Source organism: Colletotrichum lupini, chromosome 10, assembly GCF_023278565.1.
Source record: "Colletotrichum lupini chromosome 10, complete sequence".
NCBI classification, from domain to species: domain Eukaryota; kingdom Fungi; phylum Ascomycota; class Sordariomycetes; order Glomerellales; family Glomerellaceae; genus Colletotrichum; species Colletotrichum lupini.
The window spans coordinates 439,879-464,674 of NC_064673.1; the positions used below are offsets into that span (position 1 = coordinate 439,879).

Genomic DNA, 24,796 nt, shown 5'->3' on the forward strand with positions numbered 1-24,796 from the left:
GTTAGGATTTAGGCTCGTAACATGTATATTATTATTTAAGAATAATTCCTAAAGTCCTTATTTACTTAGCGAGATATTTATAATATTAGGGCTTATATAAACTAAAAAAAACTAACTCAATACTCGCTAACTATAGTATTAATTAAGCTATTTAATAAGTAAAATATTTTATACGTAATAAAATAAGTAAATAACGAGCTAAACCGCCTTATTAGCCTTATTTAGACCTTTTTTTATTATTTTTAAATATAAAAGCAATTCCCTAAAGTAATTAGCTTCGATAATACTTATAACACTAATCGCTTTAAGCTCCTTTTTTTTTAAATTACTAAGTAGACCTACTTTAAATCTATTTATAACGCCGCGTTTAGCTTTATTAATAATAAAAAACTAAAAGGTTTTTAGTTTTTTTTAATAAGTATTTACTAACTTATAAACTAATACTTAGTCCGTTACCTTATTATTATTATTATAAACTATAATAAATAAATAAAAACTATACTAAATAAATAGTTCCCGGATGTTTAGTAATAACTCTATATTTATTATATTAACTTTAATATTATACTTAGGGCTAAGTAAAAATAAGTTAAGAACCGTAGTTATAGTAATAATAATAATAAGTTTAATAATAAGAGATATTAGTTATTAATATAAGTAATAATTATATTAAGTAATAAGAATAAGGCTTATATTAATATACTTATTAATAAACCCCCCCCTTATATATATTATAAGGTCTTTATAATATAAAAGCTTATTATTTTTATTAAAACTAAGTATATTTTTAAAAAAGCCTAGACTAAGCTCTATAAAGAGTTTAATAACTAACGCCTAATCCTCTAATACTTTTATATAATATACTTATTTTTAAGAGTATAATAAGCCTATTATTTTATTTAAAAATACTAAAACTTTAATACTTACGTTACCTCTAGTACTAAGTTAAATAATAATAATATTAAGGGTTATTTCTTAAATAGTTTTAATTACTTATATTAGCTTATTAACGTTATATAGGATATAATTAGTAATTAGGAGCTATATTTTTATTAAGTTTATATAGAGGACGAGGTACTTATAGGCCGGGAGTATATAAGTACTCGCTTTAAATACCTAAGCGAACTTTAAATAATATTTTTTTAAAATATCTTATTTTAATTAGGATATAAAGCTAGCTTATAAAAAAAGTAATATTATTTAATAAGAGGCTATTTTTAGAACTCCTTAGATTTTATAATTTAAATTATACTATTTTAATTAAGCTAAGTATTTTATATTACTATAAGATCTACTTAAATAATTAACTTAGTTAAAAAAAGTATTATAAGTTTATTCTAAATTATTAAGAATCGGTAAATTTAGGATTTTAATTATAAAAAGAAAAGAAGATCGGTTATTTAAAATATAATAAGAGGTTATAGTTTAAAAAAACGCTTTATTTTAAATAAAAAATAGCTATAAGAGTAAATAGGGTAATAAGTTAACTTAAGGACCTTATATTTATTATTATTAATAAATATATTCTTATTATTAAAGTAGTACTATTATTAATTATTAATTAGTTTTAATAACTTATTTAATAAGTTAAAAAGTATTATTAAACTACTTTATTATAAAATAAAAAAGTTATTAAAATTATTTATTAAAAAAAAGAAGTTATATTTTAAAAAGAATTATAAAAAAGTAGTTTACTAAGTTTTCGTTATTTTTTTTAAAAAAATAATAAGTAAAATATAATATAAGCTCTATATTAAAATAATTATTTATAGAAAGTTACGTATTTTATAATATACTAACTAGGAGCTTAGTAATAAAATCGTATTATTTTTTAAAATTACTAACTTTATAAAATTAGTTAATACTAAGGTAGCTACTTTTTAAAGAGGGAGATAATAATAATTAACTAGATAATAATAATTAACTAGATAATAATAATTAACTAGATAATAATAATTAACTAGATAATAATAATTAACTAAATAATAATAAGAGGTTATAATTAATTAATAATCGTTTTTATAAAGGGAGAAGTCTCTTATTAAGGGTATTATTTTAAAATTAGCTTTAAAAAACGTCTTTAACTCTAATTATAAAAGCTATTATAAATAAATACTATAAATTAAATTTCGAGGCTTAATAATATAACTTAAGTATCCCCCCCGACGGAGCAATCCGCCGGGGCCGTACCGTATATTACGTATTAAGGAAAACTAAGTATATTACGCTCTATACCTAATTATTAATTAAAATAGCTCCCGACCTTCCCCCGCCTATCTAAAGGGCGAGCTATACTTATTTTAATATATATAAAACCTCTTAATATTAGCCCGTATAGGTAGTTAGATCCCGTATTATATACTCTTTTTTATTAAGGGTTAGGGGGCCCCTTATATATTCCCTTACGTTTATAATATAGCCTATATTAAAGGGATTTTTAGCTCTATAAAATATAATTTCTAAGCTAGTATTAATATACTAAATCTTAATATCCGTATTAACCTAGCTATTTACGGCGTTTATATTATTACCTAGCTAAATTCCGTATTATTAAAAAGTACTTTACTAATCCTCGGGTATACTTATATTAATTATAATAGCTATAGCGTTAAGCTAGTTAAAAAGGGTGCCTAGCTCGAGAGGGGTAGACTTATTAACGGATATTTTTAAGTTCTCGTTAAGGTAGTATTTTAACTAGCTAACCTCTTAATTAGTTATTTAACTAGCTATTTAAGTAGTAGTTTATATATTAATAAGTTTATTTAGTAGATTTATTTAATAAATTTATTTAGTTTAAATAGAGCTTTAGGCAATATTAAAAGTAATAAGGATAGAAAGAATCTTTACGAGCTTTAGTATAAAGAGTAATAAATATTAGCCTATTTAGCCCTTTTTTAAAAAAACCTCTACGTTATTATTAAAATTTAGAACTTCTATAGTTAAGGAAGGCCGCTTCTAATTATTATAGCTAATTATTATAGCTAATTATTATAGCTAACCTTTATTATCGACCTTTTTAACTAGCGCTACTACGTAAGTATATTGCTTAGCTTATTATTAATAAGTAATAGGGCAGCTTACTTATCCCGAATTATATAGTAGTTTTTATATCGAAATTATTATATTACGTTAAGCGCGTACTTAGGGCATATTACGTATATTATATAGTTAAAAAGTATACCGTATTATATAATTTCTTTTAAAAGCGTAATCCCGTTAAGGTCGATCTTTTATACTTATAAAGCCGGAAAAAAAACCACTATATAACTTAAGTATAAAAAGAGTAAAAAAATAAAAGCTTAAAATACTTTATAAGTATTTAGTAAAATCCAACTATACTAATAATTCTTTTTTAAACTAATTAAAAAGTAAAATAGTAACGCTTATATAAAAGCAACGCCCGTATATTAATTTATAATACCCGTATATTAATTCCTATTATTATTATTATTATTATTATTATTATTATTATTATTATTATTAACATTATTATTATTAATATTATTATTATTATTATTAATATTATTATTATTATTATTATATAAAATAATAATAATAATGTTACGAAGGTAACTTTGTTTACTTTATTATTCGCCTTATTATCAATATTACGTAAGTAAACTATATACTATATTAATTTACGATTTCTGTAGATTATTATAGGTATTGATTATGTAAGCAATACTGCTTATATAAGCTTACGTGAGTAATGGAAAGTACTAGAAGGTAACTAAATAATCTGGAATTTACTCGAGGCGGAATTACGTACTACGATTACGCATTTACTTACGTATACGCTTATTAATTATATTATAATTAATAAGTAATGGAATATTCTAGTAGGAGGTTTTTATGCCTATATATAGGCGTGTATTTGCCTACCTAGACCTTTCGTTAAGCAAGCAACTTCTTATATAGTAATTCAACTATATTACTCTCTTTATTACAAAACCCTCTTTTATATACGCTTATTTCCCCTATATTTATATATTCTTGCTTCTATATGAATATTTACTTTTTATATTTTTTATAAGAATATCCCGTATTACTTCGTTAAAGCTATACGTGCTAGAAATAATAATAATAATAATAATAATAGTATAACTATATATATATATATATATTATTATTTATATTATTATTATAATAATAAGACTATATATTATTATAAAATATTGATATTATAATTATAAATAGTAAATTATATTGAATATATAATTATATAATAAGCTTATAATATATTAAAATAAGTTAATAATTTATTATTTTATTATTTATTAATTAATTTATATTTATAAATATTATAGAAATTAAAACGATGAAAATATTCAAGAAATATTTGAGATATATTAAGGAAATATTTAAAATAGATTAAGGAAATATTTAGGAAATATTTAATATATATTAAGGAAATTTTTAGGAAATTTCTAGGAAATTTCTAGGAAACGTTTAGGAAATGTTTAAGAAACTTTTAGGAAATTTTTAGAAAATATTTAGGAAATATTTACGATTAAAATATTATTTACTTAGTATTTATAGCCTTAACCTCTATTTATATATTTATTACGAATATTTCTTTATAATACTATAATATTTTTAATTTATATAGTACTACTTTAAAAAGGTAAATAAAATACTTCTATTTTAATAAACTTTTTACTTATAGACTTCCCTAGACTAATTGTTCCCTATTATTCCTTAACTTTTGATTATACTTTTTATTTATTTATATTTTTAATAAAGATCTAGGTAGAAATAGCGGGGTTTATTTAGGAATCCGTTTTATTATTATTAGAATTATTAATAAGGGTAAGCTAGACCGGCTTATTTTTAATTATTTTATTATTTTAGCCTATTTATTTAGGGGTTTTAAAGATTTTTAGAAATAATTAATATTAAATATAATAATATATAAGTATTAATAAAGTAACTCACTAAAAATATCCTCGTTTAGTACGAGTTTAGGGTAATAATACTTATAAAATATTAAGTAAGTTAGCTTATATATATCGGAAGAAAAATAAATTATAAAATCTAGTTAAAAAGAGTATTAATTAAAGAATAAGTTATATTTATTATAGTTAATAATATCCTACAATTTATAAACTTTATAGCTCTCTTTAAGGCCGAGCTTAACGTTTATTTTTATTCAAATAATGTCTTATTAAAAATAATTAGTTTCATAAATTAGAAATATTTTAAAAATATTTTTATTTATAATACCGTCCTTTTTAAAAAGGATAGTAAATAACGCCTTATTATTTATAATAGCCTTAGGCTTTTAGGGGGTATTTAAAAGCATATCCTAGCCCTTTATAAATAATATTATTTTAGTATAATATTTTAAAAAAAATTATTAATAAGGTTAAAAATATTAATATAAAATAGGAAGTAACTTATAAGTAACCTCGAGGTTAATAATAATAAAGAGGGATTTTTTATAAGAAATTATAAAGTTAATACGATAATCCTTTTTAAAGTACTTTTTAAGTATATTAAGAAACGACTAGTAATAATTATTAAAATAAAAGCTATTAGCTTCTAAGTAATAGTAATAAAGTTCTTTTAGTAATAAGATTATTTAACTTTATTATTATAAAAATAAGTAAATAAATTACGTATTTAATTATAATAATAGGGATAAAACTTATATTATTAGTTTTAAATATAAGGAGATTTTTAGGCCGGCCCTTTTTATTATTAATATAGGATTTAAAGCTATTATTATTATAATAGCGGGAAGGTATTATAAAATTAATTTAGAAATATTTTTAATTAATTATTAATAAATTTTGAGTATAATAGTAAGTTTTATAATAAAAACTTTTAATAAAAGTTATAATAAAGAGTAGAAGTTTAGAAAAAAAATATAAAAGTTTAAAAAAAGGGATATAAAAGTTTAAAAAAAAGAATACGACTTAGCTAAGATAATAAAAAAATATAAGTCGGAATTATTTCTTATAAAGCGGACCTTAATTAAGTAATAGTACCCTAATTAGCTATAATTTATTTTTAAAATATTTCTAGCCTGAGTACCCTCAAAAAAAACGAAGTCTAATTAGTTAAATTTAGCCGGGATCTATTAATATCTAAGTACCTATTATTATGCACGGGACTCTTACCTTAACTAGGGGGTGTTATTATTAGTTTATGTATAGACTCTTTGCGCACTGGGATATATGCCGGGCCAGTTGGATTGTTTATAGTTACACGCGAGTTGCACACGCGACTCCTTGCTCAGGGCCGCAGGAACACTCAGACGTCAGCCTTGGGACAACTTAATCGGCACAACAGAGCCCCATCGTCTGTTCGAGACGGAGTACTGGCTTTCGAAGGGCTTCGATGGCCGTGACACGAATGCTCTATCCGACTCTGTGGAACTCAAGCCCGGGGCTCGGAATCTGGTGCCCAGGCCCATGTTCAGTTCTCGTCCTCCCCCAGTGTCGTCACAGGTGCAGGACAGTGATTGAATCCTGAAGCAATGCCATGAGAGGAGGGAATGAGGGTCGGTGGAACAGCGCTCCTGAATACACGAGAGATTGAGGCTGTGCAGCACTCTCATGCCTTGTCTCTCTGCTCTTCTGCCACAGCCATGTCCCGTTCCCATTCCTCGCCTATCCGCAAGTTGCCGTCCGGCCCGTCTCGTGTTGTGTCGCGTCACATCGTCGAGCTTCAAGCGGCGGTGTCATCAACGTGCCAGAGTGTCTGTTCCATCGGTACCCGTCACTCTAGAAGCCATTGGACGGGAGCCACAGCAAGCATCGAAATGAAGTCACATCAATTGCTGCTTCACTGGCGGCACGGTATCCGTACGCGGTACGCCTCTGAAGACTGAAGCTGCCGCTCCGGCCCCCGAGTCCCGGTGGCGGTTCCCGCTCCAACGGCATCGACTGTGTCTGCCAACTTCGCGTGCCACCATCGCTAGCGAGCGGACCGGGCTGAGTCAAAATAGCACCAAGACATGCGCTATCGTTGGTGCGTCAGGTACTAGAGGCACGGCGTGAGCGTGGCTCTCGAGCTAACTTGAATAGCTACGTGCTCTCATTCCCAATCTCCAGGGAAAGCTTCCAGTCCAAAAGTGACGAATTTCAGTTCCTGGCGGCGTCCAGGGAGACGCTATGACCACGGCATCAAGAGTTCGAGACCCCTTCGTCACCTCCAGCGTCTCGGCTACCCACGCAACGCTGTGTCTTGCTTCGAAATCGATTCGAAATCGCCTTCTCCTTTGTTTAGTGCGACCTGACGGCTGCTGCCCTCTCCCTCCCTCTACGGATAGGCTCCCGAGGCTTTGCCGCACCTGAGAATGTGGGCTACACACCCTGAAACCCTGGTAACATGCTGGACAGCTGGAAAATCGAATTTGGGACCCATTGCAGCATTTTCCAAGGTGTTTCAAGATGTGCTGGGGAGTGCTTGTCAGTCTCCCTCTGAAAAGTGAAAGGGGGGGTTGTTTACCTGCCGATCATTCTATTGCCTGCAGCTTCATATTACCGACCAATGTCTTCCGTTCCAAGCAGCCAAATCTTCGCTGTATTTGCCATATTATGATCCTCACGGGTGTTTGGCCATGTCTCTGGGGTGTGGGCCGCAGCCGTTCGCAGAATTCACGGGAATCTGATGCAGCCCCAGGTAAGATTGACTTGACATGAGATCAGGACTAACATGACGACCCAGGCATTCTCACGTATCGAGTCTTCGTCTCGTATCTTTCTGCACGTGCTCCCGCCCGCGAAGCACCGCAGAGTCGACTCGCGGGTGATGCTGCACAGGTGTCATGTTTGAGATGTCGGGATGAACTCTGCGGCAGCCTCGTCCCCAACACTGGCAAAAAACCAACACGGCTCTAACTGTGTGTTTCAAAATGACAGCAGAGTACGATGATGGAATGTGATGGGAATGAGGGATTCCGTTGCAGGCTCATCCAGAGGGCTGCTGTGGCACCGGACGCTTCAGCCACGTGTTTCCCTGTCGCCTACGTGCGATGATTTCGTACTCGGCCAGGCCACTGATTTCTTCTGCGACGCTCTGTTCAGCCTGTGGCATCGAGGATTCCAGGGGTAGGGATCTCATCATTTCATAGTGTTCGTTGGGCACTCTACATCTTGCGACGCTCGTGTCAGGTATGGTATGCACTCTGAATTCGAGGCGGCAAAGGATGCCATGGCCGATTCGTCAGAGAGCCGGCACCGAGAGGAAGGTGGCATACGCCGGAGCCTCCGGTAGGTGTGGAGATTGACGGATCGGACGGCAGGTCGGCTCAGACCGTAGTGCCGGTACCTGCCCGGCCGAGTGTCATTTCAGCGACTACCGGAGCCTCATTGCCTTCACGTCGACAGAGAGTCAACGACTGCCATGTGCCAACCGTGACAATGAGAACAGATACGCTTCTGACTGCTCACGGTGCTCTGTCGACGCCCTTTATGGCATTTCAGGTTTGTGGGCAAGCTGTGGTTATTGATGTATTGAGCAGTTCATCAGGATCATGTGACGCGTGACAGAAATACATGTCATTCGTCTCTCGATCATAAAAGAACCCACTGCATTCGATCATGGTGCACCGGCTTGATGCGAAGAAGGAGCAAACAATGTGCAGATCGGACGGTATTGGGAAGCATGAAGATATATACCTTGTCGGAGCTGCAGCCGCCATGTCCAGCATCCATTACACGGCTTGCGAAAGCAGTCATTGGCGAGACTTCGCTGCCCTGGAAACTTCATCCGGCTTGCTTTCTGCAATGCATGGACTCTTTCTGTCTTCTCACCTTGACGACTGCTCGGGACCGGGTCTGCAGGAAGTGTTCCGCCGCGAGGCCGTGGAGCAGCTCGGGATCCTGTCAGCCTGGCCCTAAATTGGCGACGATGAATGGCGGGCTCTTCGCAAGCATAACCAGAACGGTATTGCGAAAGCCGCAAAGATGCATATGCATATGGCAGACGGATATGAGCAGTCACATTGTGTGCCCGCCGCCCAAGACCAAAGACCAAAGACCAAGGAGCATTTGCGTCGAGTTTGACGCCTCCACGAGAAAGCCCCAGCCGACGAAATCCACCTCGTCTTTTCTTTTTCTGCCGTTCGTGTCCCGCGACGTGCCTTTTCTCACGGGATATGATGGAGGTGGTTGGCAGACGCAGTGGGGATCCGCTTCCTGTCATTTTCGACGTCCACCATCATTTTGTGACAGGGCTGGGTGGCGCCGTGGACTCCAACGACCGTATACAAACCGGCCGAGTGGCCGAGAGACATGCTGACGAACAACGTCTTGAGTGCAGTTGGATGCCGACGACGAAATCTCAGGCTGGCTTTGGACGTTGACGAGTGGCGGCGGCGGCGGCGGCAGCGAGTGACACCAGGTTGGTTGGACGAGCGTTGATCTGCGAATAGCACGATGGGATGGAGGGGCAACGCAGGGCCGGGAGGTGAGAACTGGGGCAAGCCGCAAAGCCGCAAAGCCGCAAAGCCGCAAAGCCGCAACCCCTCGTTCGCAGGCTCGCTGCAGGACGACGTATTAGCGCTTGGACGCTAGTCTGCCCGAGGGGCAATTCCCGCACGTCGCGATGCAGCCTTTTGACAATGGGGACGACGGGAGGTGGGCTTGACTGAAGCGGAGAAATCGGGGGGAGACGCAAGTTTCGCAATAGCAATACTGCGTAGGCGGCGGCGAGGACGGCGGACGGTGGTGATGATGACCAGTCAGAAGCGATGGAAAGCCGGCTGAACCATGGATCTCAGCGGCGGGATCAGCGCGAGCGGCCGAATCTCGACGGCTAGCTACGTTTGGGGCTTTTCCAGACGTGGGAGAGCCGGATTGACGGTATGTGCTTGGGCGGTGAGATGATGTGACTCGCATCTGAGGTACCTTGCTTGAAGGTGAGCAACACGGATAAGGTTGACGTATCGACGCAAGCCACCGCGTGGGTGAACTGTCGACCTTTGGTATGATTGCCAGGGGTGCGTGGGAGAGTTGCGGTAGCCGTTGCCAACTTTTTGTGTGATTTTCTAATCATTATTTTGAGCATGTAGTGAAAGGTATCCCCAGTGCTGGGTTGCGCTGATACAAACACACAAAGCTTCTTGCAGGTACACGCGCACAAGCATTCAACCAGTCCTTGGCCGGGTACTTTACCTAGGTCAGGAACCTCGGAAAGGTTACGCGCAAGGTGAAGCGAGGACGACCGGGAGTTGTTGGACGCTCGAGGTTAAACTCTGGTGGTTGAGGGTGTTGAGGAACTGTCCGCTGCCGCCCGCGCCTACTGTTCTGACAGGCCGCCCTGACGTAAGGCACAGCCGGCTGTTTGGCGGGGTCGGCAAGGTACCTCTGCTCGCTGGGCGGGGACCTTTGGCTTCGGGATCGCCCATCACGGCGGACTCTGTTTCTTGGTAACGGTACCCAGGCGAGGAGTAGACTTTTCGGCGCGACACAGGCAAAAGGTTACAGCGTTTACAAGTCTCCGCAACCAAGAGCCCGGGTTCGTCATCGGGTCCCTTGGCTGGGGCGGTAAGTACCTTTTTTCCCTTCCATTTGGTTTGAGCACCTCACCGACGCAACCGCAATTCGAGGCGATGCGCGCGAGTCGACCTCCCCCCCCCCCCGTTCCTCTGCTTGTCGCAATGCCTGGTTCGGTTCGATATCCCCTCGTTTCTCAGTACCGGTAAACCTAGGATGTAAGGTAGATAGATACATGACATAGATACATTGGGTGGCCCTTGCCTCACCGTAAGGTACCATAAGGTGCTTCTTCCCATCGCAAGGTGACGAAACTATGTAGAGCGCCAGGCTGCATTCTGCCCCCTCCAAACTACTGGACCATTGTCCTCTGCGATTTTACCCCTCCATCCTCTGTCAACCCCACTTGGATTCCCTCTACCTGCTTTTGCTGCCCTTGTCTTTAAAGCAGTAGCTTCCCTCGGCTTCCTTCTCTGCAATTCTTTCCCACCAACATCACCACCACAAACACACAATTCAATCACTTCACAAATCACAACCGACAAAATGGGTGTTACCAAGACGACTCACCAGTCCGGCTCCGGCGCCATCCCCAAGCCCGGCCAGACTGTCACCATTGAGTACACTGGCTTCCTCAAGGATACCTCCCAGCCCGACAACAAGGGCAAGAAGTGAGCAAACAACCCCTCCACCCCGCCCGTCTCTGTTCCCTCGCATGTTATGCTAACGAGTGCTCAATTGCCAGGTTCGACTCCTCGGTCGGCCGCGGCGACTTTGTCACCAGAATTGGTGTCGGCCAGGTCATCAAGGGTATGTCTGCACCCAGACGCTTACCTACGTCCTCCCTCCCTTCCTCTCCTCCTCGGGCTTCTTCGAATACATACACGATGCTGGTGATGCGGAATTGGATGCTTACTGACGCATGAATGCAGGCTGGGATGAGGGTGTCACCCAGATGAACGTCGGCGAGAAGGCTACTCTCGACATCACCAGGTAAGAAATATCTGTCCTACAGTCCTCAGTGGAATGGCTTTGTACAGCGTACGGCAAGACAATGAACTTGGCTAATGTGTGTTTTGCAGTGACTTCGCCTATGGCGAGCGGTAAGCAATACTCACCATCAACGGTGCCCAGGGCCATGCCAGGCATCTGTTGCTACCATGACGACCAATTGATGCTAATTATGTTCCCCCACAGCGGCTTCACCGGCCACATTCCCCCCAACGCCGACCTCATCTTGTAAGTTGACCCGGGAGATGACTGCTGTTTGTCAGCACCAAGGCGTCGTTGGCTAACCACATCCCATAGCGACGTTGAGCTCAAGAAGGTCCAGTAAAGCATCAAAGCTTTACTTCGTTTCGCGCAAGTGGTTAGCTAGAAAGATGATATGGAGTAGGCCCACGCAGCCTATCTTAGAGGGTGGATAGTACAGTTCCCAGAACATGCTCGAGCCCAAATATACTCTCTTCGACTACCGCATAACAACGCTTTTACTGTCAATTAGTGTGAATGTTTCCGTGTATCTGCCGGATCGCGTGCGCGACAGAGTCTGGACGGTGCCCACGTCACACGGCATGTGGTGCTGGTGATACACGTACTCATGTGATCTTGATCCTGCTACATCGTTAATTCTTTCCAACGAATGCCCTGCTGCAACCGTGTATGAGTGCTCGTCAGTAAATATGAGGGAACGCAGATATAACGTCCATGGACTATGACATGTCTGTGTATGGTGTGCTGTCTAAGTGAAAGGAAGATTTAGAACATGATATGCGCCATTCCACACGTGTACCAGACTTTCCAGTCGTAAAAAAATAAGCATCATGATGGTAGACGTCTTGATTTTCATTTGAGGAATTCAACGAGTCTATACGTGTTGGTGGACGTTACATTTGATTTTATTTGCTGTTTGAATCGATGTCTTAATTCCTGTCACTAACCAGTGTCAACATCTTTATGTTGCTAGAATCAACCTCCTTGGGCAATATAGTAGTATATTGTAGACACCAATATGACCCTTACAAAGAAACAGCATGAAGAATCTCTGCGCTCGAAGACCTACTCAAACCAAAGAACCAAGCTGGGACTCACGTCCAGGTCGACTTCAAGTGGTGATGGAACTCGGTAGATTCTCGGAGAAACTGGCACACAGTAATTTCTTACCGTGCGCAAAGAAGTCGCCTACTACGATACATGATGGCACACATGCAATCTACTGGAAGAAATGTATACACAGTACAGTCGACACTGCCTCACCTTCGCTGAGGCCGTCTTAGGCTGTACCTTATTCCTTACTGCTGAATGCATTGAGGGGCAATGTTTAGAAATCGCCCAGTGGAGCTTCCCTCTACCTCACAGCGCCAGCCAGCCTGCATCGCCCGCCTTACGTGAGGTAACCCAGGCGCACCCCTGCCCCTCGTCGACACCTCCACATCCGGCTCCACGACCACCTTTACATCACCAGAAACGAGGCTGCTCTTTCTTCCTGCACAACCACATCAACTGCAACACGACGCTTCTTGCCTGGTGCATTTATTCCCTTCACCTCTCCCACGAAACGCAGCGACACTCTCTCTGCAACCTTGACGAACGACGAGAGAACCAACCGCGGTTCCACTATACGAACACACGAACACACACGTCTTTGTTTGGTGGGGTTGGAAGCTTCATCGTCCCACCCGCCGCCCGTGTTTCCCTCCACGTCATAGCAAACGACGTTCCGGTCCGGCATCGTCAAGCTGGGGAAGCGCAAACTCTCCAACGGGGAGACACCTGATCCCAATAAGAAAACCATGGCTGTACGTTGCCCTCGCCGTATCGCCGCCGTCTACATACCCCGCATCGTCCATGCATCGTCAACGCATCGCGCCGCTGACTTGGAGACTCCCTAGGATAAGAAGCTACCGGAGGTCGACCTGGTGACCCGCATGCAGGTCGACGACTCCGTTGTCGGAAACACCGAGATCGATGAGTCGCTCTACAGTCGCCAGCTTTATGTGCTGGGCCACGAGGCCATGAAGCGCATGGGCGCTTCCAACATCCTCATTGTCGGTCTCAAGGGCCTGGGTGTCGAGATCGCCAAGAACATTGCCCTTGCCGGCGTCAAGAGCCTCACACTCTACGACCCCGGTCTGGTCGCCCTCGCCGACCTGTCCTCACAGTTCTTCCTGCACCCCGAGGATGTGGGCAAGCCCAGAGACGAGGTCACCGCCCCGAGAGTCGCCGAGTTGAACGCATACACCCCCGTCAAGGTCCACCAGTCGTCAAGGTGAGTTAGGATGCCCTCCCGCGAGACTACGCTAACACACATAGCCTGGGCGAGAACCTCTCCCAGTTTGACAAGTACCAGGTCGTCGTCCTGACCAGCCTGCCGCTGAAGCTGCAAGCGCTGATTGGCGACTACTGCCACTCCAAGGGCATCTACGTCGTGGCCGCCGATACGTTTGGTCTTTTCGGTTCGATTTTCTGCGATTTCGGCGCCGACTTCACCGTCATCGACCCGACCGGCGAGGCACCCTTGACCGGCATCATTGCGGGCATCGACGAGGAGGGCCTGGTTTCGGCGCTCGACGAGACCCGCCACGGCCTCGAGGACGGCGACTATGTCACCTTTTCAGAAATCGAGGGCATGGAGAAGCTCAACGGAGGCGAGCCGCGAAAGATCACCGTCAAGGGCCCGTATACCTTTTCCATCGGCGACGTTTCCGGCCTCGGCCAGTATGTCCGCGGCGGCCTGTACCAGCAGGTCAAGATGCCCAAGAAGATCAACTTCAAGAGCTTCTCTGCCGCGCTCAAGGAGCCCGAATTCATGATTTCAGACTTTGCAAAGTTCGACCGCCCCCAGCAGCTTCACCTCGGGTTCCAGGCCCTGCACGCCTTTGTGGAGAGCCAGGGCCGTTTCCCGAACCCCCTGGACGACACGGATGCGACTGTGATCTTGCGCTCCGCCGAGGCGTTTGCCAAGGCAGAGGGCGTCGAGGTGGAGTTTGACGAGAAGCTCCTCAAGGAGCTCAGTTACCAGTCCCTTGGTGACCTGAATGCCATGGCTGCCCTGTTTGGCGGAATCGCGGCGCAGGAGATCCTCAAGGCCGTCTCGGGCAAGTTCCAGCCCATCCAGCAGTGGATGTACTTTGACTCGCTCGAGTCTCTGCCAACCAGCTCCGCTCGCACCGCCGAGCTGTGCAAGCCTCTCGGCACCCGCTACGACGGCCAGATTGTCGTCTTCGGCCGCGAGTACCAGGAGAAGATTGCCAACCTGCGGCAATTCCTCGTTGGTGCCGGCGCCATTGGCTGTGAGATGCTCAAGAACTGGGCCATGATTGGTCTCGGAACCGGTCCCAAGGGCCAGATCACCGTCACCGACATGGACTCTATCGAGAAGAGCAACCTGAACCGTCAGTTCCTGTTCCGCCCCAAGGACGTTGGCAAGATGAAGAGTGACTGCGCTGCCGAGGCTGTGCAGGCGATGAACCCCGACCTGAACGGCCATATTGTGTGCCTCAAGGATCGCGTGAGTCCCGATACGGAGGAGACCTTCAACGAGGAGTTCTGGGGCAACCTCGATGGCGTCACCAACGCGCTGGACAACGTCGAGGCCAGAACGTACGTCGACCGCCGCTGTGTCTTCTTCCGCAAGCCCCTCCTTGAGAGCGGAACGCTCGGAACCAAGGGCAACACCCAAGTCGTCCTCCCCCATCTTACCGAGTCGTACTCCTCATCGCAGGACCCCCCTGAGAAGGAGTTCCCCATGTGCACCGTCAAGAGCTTCCCCAACAAGATTGAGCACACGATTGCGTGGTCCAAGGACCACATGTTTGAGAACCTCTTTGTCACGTCTCCTTCCACGGTCAACCTGTACCTGACGCAGCCCAACTACATTGAGGGCACGCTGAAGCAGGGTGGTAGCGCCAAGCTGACGCTCGAGACGCTCCGCGACTACCTCACAACGGACCGCCCGCGGACCTTTGAGGACTGCGTTGCGTGGGCGCGCATTCTCTTTGAGAAGGAGTTCAACAACAAGATCCAGCAGCTTCTGCACAACTTCCCCAAGGACTCGACGACGTCGACCGGCACCCCTTTCTGGTCTGGCCCCAAGCGCGCGCCCGAGCCGCTCAAGTTTGACGCCAACAACCCGACACACTTTGCGTTTGTCGTGGCGGCCGCCAACCTGCACGCCTTCAACTACAACATCAAGTCGCCTGGCACCTCCAAGGACATTTACCTGCGCGAGCTCGACAACATTATCGTACCCGAGTTCTCACCCGCCGAGGGTGTCAAGATTCAGGCCAACGACAGCGATCCTGTGAGTTTATAGTCCATGTAAACATGCAAATACTGACAGACCTAGGACCCCAACGCCGACGCGGGCAGCTCCTTTGACGACAACGACGAGCTGCAGAAGCTCATCAGCAGCCTCCCTTCGCCTAACGAGCTTGCCGGTTTCCAACTGCAGCCTGTGGACTTTGAAAAGGACGACGACTCGAACCACCACATTGACTTCATCACGGCCTGCAGTAACCTGCGCGCGGCCAACTACAAGATTGAGCAGGCTGACCGCCACAAGACCAAGTTCATTGCCGGCAAGATCATCCCGGCGATTGCGACGACAACGGCGCTCGTCACGGGCTTGGTGATTCTGGAGTTGTACAAGGTCATTGATGGCAAGGACGACATTGAGCAGTACAAGAACGGTTTCATCAACCTGGCGCTGCCGTTTTTCGGCTTCAGCGAGCCCATTGCCAGCCCCAAGGTGGAGTTCAAGGGCCCCAACGGCATTGTCAAGTTGGACAAGATCTGGGACCGCTTCGAGGTCAACGACATCACACTTAAGGAGCTGTTGGAGCACTTCGAGAAGCAGGGCCTCACCATCTCCATGCTCAGCTCCGGCGTCAGCTTGTTGTACGCCAGCTTCTTCCCTCCGGCCAAGCTTAAGGACCGCCAGAACCTGAAGCTGAGCCAGCTCGTTGAGACGGTGTCCAAAAAGCCCGTGCCGGCTCACCAGAAGGAGGTCATTTTCGAGATGGTGGCCGAGGACGTGGACGGCGAGGACGTTGAGGTTCCCTACATCAAGATGAAGATGGCGTAAGTGGGGCCGTGTGCAATTGATGATATCTGCCAGAACTGGCGAGGCTAGAAGCGCAGGGTTTTAGAATGGCCAGAAACTGTGGTCAGCCAAATAGGCAATAGGATCACGGAATAGAGCTCTTCACTGTTACTATGCGTGTACTATGTGTGATGGTGGTTTTCCTAAATCGAGGGCGTTACTAAGCCCGCAGCCGCTAACGCAGACATTTGTAAGCACCCCTGTCGCTGGCGGCTCAGCGTGGGGAAGCGCTGGGTTTACGTCACCATTAGCAATTGCTTAGAATCGTCAAGCTGCCTTAGCGTAGCCGCGGGGTCTGCGAGTCAACTGTGTAAAGGTAAGCTGCAGCTGTAGATTTGAAGTGTTTATGAGAGCAGTGAGCGACAAATCAACTCGTTCGATCCACTGCTTTGGAAAGTGAACCCTGGGCCTAAGTGGACTGCCCGCGCGGTTGATTGTAGTTTGCGGTGTTGGCTTTGTCGACCTTATCCAGACTATCGGCGTATAAGAGGCTCATCCGCCCACCCCGCACCTTCAGTCATAGTGCTCGTCAACGGCAGAGCACTTCATGAACACTGGTACCCCTGCACTCACTCGTCTCACGAGATCTCTCACGTCGACGACACGGAGAACGTTGTACTTGCATAACCACCTACCCGCCCGCGCATTCTCATCCGTCCCGCGTTTCGGTCAAGAAAGGGACGCGTCTGTAAAGTTTCACACGAGCGCTGTACGGAATCAACCAAGCAAAATGGTGTGTACCCACAGGCTCTGATGACGATGAATACAAAAGGAAAACAGACTGAAGGGACTGACGACACAACAGGCCGGCAAAGTCACAGACTGGGTGAAGCCCAACGACAAGTCGGGCGAGTTCAAGCGTCAGCAGAGCTCGTTCCGCAACTTCATCTCGCGCGAGGAGGGGGCCAAGTTTGCGCCTGAGAAGGGGCGGTATCATCTCTACGTCAGCTATGCGTGTCCTTGGGTGAGTTGTTTCTGTTTCCCACTCATTTCTCTCACTCATCGAGAGTGTTGATGAGAATGAGAGAAAGAGGGAAAAAAGGATGGGTTCGTCTGACGCGTGAATAGGCTTGCCGGACGTTGATCACACGCCAGCTCAAGGGTCTCGAGGACTTTATTAGCTATTCTGTTGTTCATTGGCATCTTGGCGAGAAGGGTAGGTCACCTTTTTGTTTTCCCTCTCCTTACTCAGCACGCATCCCATCTCGATGATCTCTCGCGCTGAATGGGCCGGAACACCCAACAAAAGAAAACCCCCCTTACTTTAGAAAATAAGACCAACAACACAGGCTGGCGGTTCGTGACAAGCGACGAAAAGGACGTCCCCGGAGCCCGCGTCGTGCCCGACCCCGTCCCGGGCCACGAGTCCTACACTCACCTCCGCGACCTCTACTTCGAGTCGGAGCCGGGCTACGAGGGCCGCTTCACCGTGCCCGTCCTCTACGACACCAAGCTCAAGACGATTGTCAGCAACGAGAGCAGCGAGATCATCCGCATGCTCTACACGGAGGTGTGTCATGACCCGTTCACCATGAACCATGATGACCCCTGAGCACCACAGCTAACACACCCAGTTCGACGACCTCCTCGACGAGCAATACCGCAACGTCAACCCCTACCCCGAGTCCCTCCGCGCGCAAATCGACGAGGCAAACGAGTGGACGTACGACAAGATCAACAACGGCGTCTACAAGTCCGGCTTCGCCACCACGCAGGAGGCCTACGAGCGCAACGTCGTCGCCCTGTTCGAGGCGCTCGACAAGACGGAGGCGCACCTAAAGAGCACGGCGGCCGAGGGGCTGTATTACTTTGGCAAGGAGATTACCGAGGCCGACATCAGGCTGTGAGTGAACGTCTCTGTACATCAGTCTTGATGTTTTTGCTAACGTGATAACGACAGCTACGTAACCATCATCCGCTTTGATGTAAGCCTCACCCCCCCCAACGCAACCATGATCTGGTGCTAACAAAACAGCCCGTCTACGTGCAGCACTTCAAGTGCAACATCCGCGACATCCGCTCCGGGTACCCCCTCATCCACAAATGGATGCGCAACCTGTACTGGAACGTGCCGGCCTTCAAGGACACGACCCAGTTCGAGCACATCAAGTGGCACTACACAAAGAGCCACACCCAGATCAACCCCTTCTCCATCAGCCCCGTCGGCCCTCTGCCGCACATTCTGCCCCTGGACGAGGAGGTGCCGGCCGCGAGCAAGTAGTTCACATAATACAGATCAAATACAAACTGTCTTCAATAATGAGGTTATATATACTCTGACGCGAATGCTAAAACTCCAGTCATCCGCCATGCGGTGTCCCAAACCAAATAACAACATCTGTCTGCCCGGGCGACTTGATCCAGTATTATGCTAAATTCCATTTTATATTTCAAACATGCTCCTCCCGGGCCCCCGTCAAACTAAATGAGATCCGTCGACGCAAAGTCGGCCTTTTTGGTGTCCCCAATCCAGAAATGATGCATTAAATTAGTATAAATTGATCACAATTGGCCAGACAACAGCGCCTCGGTTGCTATGAAGAGTTAGCACGTGTTTTACATATCACAGACAAAAGACATACCACTGTTGATGTATTGGCGCTTGGCATCGAGGGGAACGCCGAAGCGGCGCTCCAGCTCCTGCTTGATACCCTTCTTCGTGACGGTCATGAGGTCGGCCGTCCGCAGGATCTCGCGGATCTCGGCCAGGAGGGCATCGTCGCTGGGCAGGCCCACCATGTCCTCGGGGGAGAAGAACTGGGAGCCGCCAAACTGGCTGTTGCGGTTGCCGCCGGCGTCCGAGGCAGCGAGCGACATGCGCGAGTGGTTGCGCTGCTCGTAGCCCATGCCGGGGGCCCTCGGGGGTGCGTATCCGCCGGCAATGGAGCCGGGACGGCTGTGGTAGCCGTACTCGGAGACGGGGACCTGGCCCTTTGTAGCGTAGCTGTAGCCAGAGACCTCGGAGCGGGCGTCCTCGCGGACCGTCTGGGCGTCCCAGAGTTCGGCCTGGTACTCCTCCCACTTCTTCTTGGGGATGACGGAGGGGTCGAACTTGCCCTCGTCGGAAATGACAATCTTCTTGCCCGACTCGCCGGCAATGACACGCGTGTTACCCCAGTTGAAGTCGTCCATGTGCCAGAAGGCGTACAGGGGCAGGGCGAAACTGAAGACGGGAATGGCCAGGATGTACAGAATCATCCAGCCAATCATCTCCCACTTGCGGCGAACAATAAAGATGATGGCCTGCAGACCGTAAATGGCACCAAGCATGATGAAAGCCGTGACCGGCACCACGCTGGGGTTCAGGGCGACCGTGACAATCAGGTAGATGATGTAGGCGACGACGACGGGCTGGACGACGGTTGACAGCAAGTCGATGAAAACGATGAAACGCATGGAGAAACAGCAGAAACCGCAAAGCTGGGACATGGGGATGAGCTCCATGAGGTTGTGGACGGTCGAGTTAATCCAGCGACGTCTCTGCGAGAGGAAGACGGACCAGGAGTCGGGCGCAATGGTGTAGGCGTGGGCGCGGTTGGTGTACTTTGTCTTGTACGAGTTGTGGAACTTGAGCAGCAGCGTCGTCAGGTATCGATCCTCACCGAGATGGAGCAGGTTCTTCATGTGCAGCGTGTCGACACGGATGGTTGAGTAGGCTTCGACGACTTCGCGACTGACAAACAGGGGCTTGCCGCTCTCGGAGGCGCGGATGCGGTACATGGAGAAACAACCGGGCAAACAGGTGACACTGCCAAATAGACTCTCAAAGGCCTTTGTCAAGTTGTGAGAAATCCAGTATTCGTAGACCTGAATCATGGTGACGAACGAGGCCTTTGCGTTGGTCAGCGCCGTCTCACCGCACACGGCGATCAGGCGGGTGTCGTTGAGGAAGGCGGCGACCATGCGGGTGGCGGAATCGGGTGCGACGACGGTATCGGCATCGATCTGGAACATGAACTCGTAGAACGTCGGGTTGACACCGATGATGTTGCGGATTTGGTGGTACATTTCAAGCTCGAGAGGGCTCATGGGCAGGTTGTAGTGGACGCGGTTGAGGAAACGCATAATGACCATCTGGGAATCACGCTTGCCACGGTTACCGGGGCGGGACACCTCGGACGGCTTGCCAATCTTGACGACAACCATGAACGGCACAATGTGGCCCTGGACTTCGTACAGACCCGAGTAGATCTTGCCCATGTTGTGCTGCTTCTGACCTTCACCGAGAGACTCGAAGCTGAGGGGCTCGGGGTCGACGGTATCGGAAACACCCAGAATGTCGAGCACGATGCGCGGCGTCGGCTTGTCGTTACCCTGACCGATAATCATACCGTCGCAGATAACGACAAGGAGCTTGCGCTTATCATCGTAGTGCATTCTGGCAACGGAATCAATGGCACGACGAAGAGCCTCCTCGTCTTCCGTGTAGGCGGGAATCTGGCACATGACAAACTTGTCGAGGTTCTCTGGCACGTTCTTGCCACCGAATTGGAGCGCGGCCAAGAACTTGAATCCGAGAATGGCACAGAGGATGATGGAGATGGCTAGGACGAGATACTCGGCAAACTGGCAGCGGACCGAGTTACGCGTGTCAACGTCGCCGACATAAAACAGGTTGTCGAGACACGTCTTCATGCGCTTCTTGGCAGCGGTGTCGAGGGACAGCTTCTCCCAGAGGTCCGTGAGGTCGGTTCCCGACTTGCCCTGGAACAACTGCACGACGGCGTCGTCCATGAAACTTGTGAGGGAGGAATCGTCGGGAACGGACTCGCCCGCCTTGGCTTGCATCTTGAGACCACCGTTCATGTACTGGGTGAGGTCGTACACGCGGCCGCCCATGTAGGCAATGTTCTGCTGCTTGTTGGCGAGCGTCTTGATATACTGGGGCGAGTAGCCGACGGTGCCCTTCTTGTAGTTGGACTTGAGCATAATCATCTGCTCATAGTACCAATCGGGACGGCTGTCATTGGTGAAGTAACGGAAGTCGTGGTACTTGAAGTTGAGGTCGGTCGACGTGAGCTGCGCGGACCCCGTGAGATTGGTGTTGCGGTAGTCCAGAGTGACGTGAGGGTCGACGGAGCCGTCCTTGCCCTGGCACAGAGCGTTGACCTGGACGGGGAACAGAGTGCTGATATCCTTGCCAGCGTAGTTCTTGAGCTGCTTGTTGGTGACGTACGGCGGGTAGTGGCGAGGAGCGTAGGCACCCAGGTCAATGACCACGCCGCGGATGGCGACATAGGCCGAGTTGTCGTCCTGGCCGTCGTTGGAGGAGAGTTCCTCGGCACTGTAGACGTGTTGGGTGGGGCAGATGAGCTTGGGGAATACGACGATGAAGAAGGCGGCAAAGAGACAGAAGAGCCAGATGAGCAGGTTGATGGCGAACTTTTCTCTCCACGCCACGCGAATGTCCTTGCGGGGCATGCGGCCCATCTTGCGGATGGCAATGTCCGGCACGAACCAGGTCATGAGGTAGACCATGAATACCCACCGCTTACGGCTGGCGCTGTCCTTGAACTCTTCAACCTCCTCGAGGTTCTTCTCGTTGCCGCGCTCGGCCATCTGCTCGCGCGTGTCGAGGTTCTTGAACATGTCACCGCCGCCAAACGCGGATACGCCAGCTTCCGAACGGGCATCGGAGCCGTCCTGGCCGCCAAAGTAGCCGTTCTTGCCCTTCTCGCCGTACAGCAGAGGCGTGCCTCCGGCAGAGAGTAGGCGCTCCTTGGAGGCGGCAAAGGGGGTGTCTTGGGGAGTCAGGCCGTCGCCGTTGTCGGATGGTAGGGCATAGCGGCCAGTGGCCGAGGCGCCATCCGACAGCTGGGCGACCTCCATCCAGCATCGCTCACTGAGGAAGACACCGGTCGATCCGATGCGGACCTCATTGGCGGGCCAGTGCCTGTCTTCGACGACGAGCTCGACACGCTCCCTCTCGGTGCCGACGAGGATGGTGTCCGAGTCGGCAAGGCCGAGGAACTCACCAAAGGGGAGGAACAAACTAAAGTCTGCTGAACGCAGGCGCTGGCTGATCTCGGCAATACCAAACGTCTGCACCTGGGTGCGGACGCATTTGCTGTCAAATTGATTGGCAATGCGTCGGTCGTTGGGCTTTAGGCAGAAGACAAAGTACGAGTTGCTGCTAGGGTCGGCAACAGACTTGGTGACGTTGTCCAAGGACGCGAGGAATTGGCCAGAGGCGCCCTGCTCCGAGGCCTGCAGCTTGTTGCCGCCCGACTGCGAGTTGCCCTCGCTGAGTCTGTCCAGTTCATCCTGAGCGGCCTCGTCCTGCTGCTGCTGGTACTGCTGGATGCGGCGCTGGTTGCGAGCGGTCCTGGTGGTCTTGCGGGACATGACACTGGGCGCTCTCGTAGGCTTGGAGCTGATGGTGGCCTGCATGACCGTCGACCTCTCCTTGGGGTGGGTGACGGTCTTGAGGGCCTCCTGGCCAAAGAGGCGGGCGACGAACTCGCTCTTGGTGGAGTTGATCATGTTGAGCAGATCACCGGAGATGACCTCGCCGTTCTCTTCGATGATGTCCTTGACGGGGTAGTCGACCTCGCCGGCAAAGTGCTTGACGGTGAAGAGGGCATTCGTGTTCTCGGTGTAAAAGTTGCTGCCGGGCAGTCTGGTGTTGGCGGAGCCGGGGGTGATGGCCGGGTTCTTGCCCTCGAAGCGCTTGCGCAGACTCTCGAGGAACTGCACGTCGGTGCGGTTCCTGCGCGTCTGGTCGTCGAGGATGCTGAGCAAGCCGTTTCCAGGCTTGAGCAGACCCCTGACGGCGTCCGAGTTGTCAAAGTAGCTCGTGGCCGCCACGCTGACCTCCTCGTTCTCCAGCATGTCTGCCTTGCGGTCGAAGAAGTTTTGCAGGGTGAGGTTGTAGAGGGCCTCGCAGGCGGCGTTATTGAGCAGCTGGTCGAGCGCCGAGTGAGTGGACGCTTGCTGGGCGAAGCCGGGGAAGTCGATAATGGAAATGGTGTTGGCAACGCTGTCCTCGGGCGCGCAGAGTCTCTGGTTGATGGACTCGACAATGTAGGCCACCAAGAGCGAGTACAGAGTGCGGGCGAGCTCGTTGGCGTGCGAGCGGGCGCCAGCGGGGTCCAGCATGACGGTGACTCTCTCCTTGTGGATCATCTTGGTCTTGTACGAGAGGGTGGTCTGCAGGTCCTGGGAGCTGACGCCCAAGAAGGCGGCGACAATGGTGAGGACATCCTTGTTCTTGACGGCAGTGACGGTCTGGGCACCCTCGTGGGAGAAACCGCCGCTGTCGTCACCTTGGGCTTGCGTGTCGGACGTCGTCTCGAACTCGAGCTGGCCAATGTGCAGAATCGTGGCCAGAACCTGGCAGATCTCGGCAATCTCGCTGCGAGGGAACTCGAGCTTCTTGAGGGCGTTCTTGAAAACCTGGAACCCTTCGGTGTCGTTGATACCGACCTTGAGCTGGGTGGGGTGACCCAGGTACTTCCACCTCTTTTGAGCAACGCCGGCCGGCGTCTCGAAGCCAAGATGGGCCTTCTCGGCCGCGCTGGTGCCGGCCATCAGGTAGTACAAAACATGAAAGTTACGCTCTCCCGTCGGGATATCCGTGATACGGCTACGCTCGAGTCTGTGGTCGAGGAGCTTGGCACCAATCAGGACCGGGTTGGTCGTGGTAGCCGTGTCATACTGCAGCTCGTAGAACAAACCGGCCTTGGAGGCTGTGGGAGTAGTGGCGGTCTTGGTCGTCGTCAAGGTATCAAAGACGTAGGCGGCCAGAGAGACCTTGGTCGACAGAGGGGTGGAGGACTTGCCGAGGAACGCGGTCAGGAGGTGGGATCGAATGGTTGATTTTCCGGAGCCGGATTCACCCCTATTCACGTTAGCCATGACCTTTGATATTGTCAGAATGTCACATACAAAAAGACGACGGATTGGTTCTCCGATCTGTGACCCAATCTGATCCATGCCCGGTCCGCAATGTCCTCGGCGCCGCCCATGGCGCTTCCCTCCTTGCCGCCATCAGGGCCCTTTGAGGAGGACGTGTAGGTGTTGAGAGAAATGAGGGCGTGAGACGAGAGGCGAGCGGTCGGCAGCGACACATGGAAACGACTGGCCAAGTGTGCCGTTAACTGCGTGTCTGATTGTGAATGTGCGGGTAGCGAGGGTAGAGAAGGTTGAGTGTGAGCGCCTCCGCCGCTCCCACCGATGGGAGGCAGGTTCATCGCCATGTTGGGCACGACGACGCCAACGTCGATGGACTCGAGATACGCGTAGTGTA

The 24,796-nt window shown here is 47.6% G+C and overlaps 5 protein-coding genes across 5 annotated transcripts; 3 read left to right on the plus strand and 2 right to left on the minus strand.

Moving 5' to 3' along the window:
* Positions 1 to 3,709: 3,709 nt before the first annotated feature.
* CLUP02_17342 (uncharacterized protein) lies at positions 3,710 to 7,847 on the plus strand (the record flags this gene model as incomplete). The annotated part of the gene is made up of 8 exons (XM_049296254.1): positions 3,710 to 3,726; positions 6,242 to 6,462; positions 6,519 to 6,693; positions 6,773 to 6,975; positions 7,059 to 7,186; positions 7,277 to 7,419; positions 7,481 to 7,629; positions 7,675 to 7,847. 8 exons carry the CDS (start codon positions 3,710 to 3,712, stop codon positions 7,845 to 7,847), a joined length of 1,209 nt encoding a protein of 402 aa, XP_049137478.1.
* Positions 7,848 to 7,917: 70 nt separating this feature from the next.
* Positions 7,918 to 10,782, minus strand: CLUP02_17343 (uncharacterized protein; the record flags this gene model as incomplete). The annotated part of the gene is made up of 13 exons (XM_049296255.1): positions 7,918 to 8,034; positions 8,100 to 8,277; positions 8,329 to 8,445; positions 8,539 to 8,705; positions 8,763 to 8,822; positions 8,976 to 9,066; positions 9,129 to 9,487; positions 9,550 to 9,712; positions 9,774 to 9,997; positions 10,065 to 10,118; positions 10,172 to 10,483; positions 10,539 to 10,656; positions 10,715 to 10,782. 13 exons carry the CDS (start codon positions 10,780 to 10,782, stop codon positions 7,918 to 7,920), a joined length of 2,028 nt encoding a protein of 675 aa, XP_049137479.1.
* A 209-nt stretch (positions 10,783 to 10,991) lies between these two features.
* On the plus strand, positions 10,992 to 11,781 carry CLUP02_17344 (peptidyl-prolyl cis-trans isomerase fkr-3; the record flags this gene model as incomplete). The annotated part of the gene is made up of 6 exons (XM_049296256.1): positions 10,992 to 11,116; positions 11,191 to 11,255; positions 11,378 to 11,438; positions 11,528 to 11,548; positions 11,580 to 11,684; positions 11,754 to 11,781. The coding sequence occupies 6 exons, from the start codon at positions 10,992 to 10,994 to the stop codon at positions 11,779 to 11,781; spliced, it is 405 nt and encodes a 134-aa protein (XP_049137480.1).
* A 1,456-nt stretch (positions 11,782 to 13,237) lies between these two features.
* Positions 13,238 to 18,769, plus strand: CLUP02_17345 (ubiquitin-activating enzyme E1; the record flags this gene model as incomplete). The annotated part of the gene is made up of 10 exons (XM_049296257.1): positions 13,238 to 13,243; positions 13,337 to 13,713; positions 13,758 to 15,747; positions 15,793 to 16,526; positions 17,329 to 17,512; positions 17,617 to 17,704; positions 17,817 to 18,058; positions 18,123 to 18,391; positions 18,449 to 18,473; positions 18,524 to 18,769. The coding sequence occupies 10 exons, from the start codon at positions 13,238 to 13,240 to the stop codon at positions 18,767 to 18,769; spliced, it is 4,161 nt and encodes a 1,386-aa protein (XP_049137481.1).
* Positions 18,770 to 19,050: 281 nt separating this feature from the next.
* Positions 19,051 to 24,746, minus strand: CLUP02_17346 (chitin synthase; the record flags this gene model as incomplete). The annotated part of the gene is made up of 3 exons (XM_049296258.1): positions 19,051 to 19,082; positions 19,131 to 24,388; positions 24,436 to 24,746. 3 exons carry the CDS (start codon positions 24,744 to 24,746, stop codon positions 19,051 to 19,053), a joined length of 5,601 nt encoding a protein of 1,866 aa, XP_049137482.1.
* Positions 24,747 to 24,796: the final 50 nt, after the last annotated feature.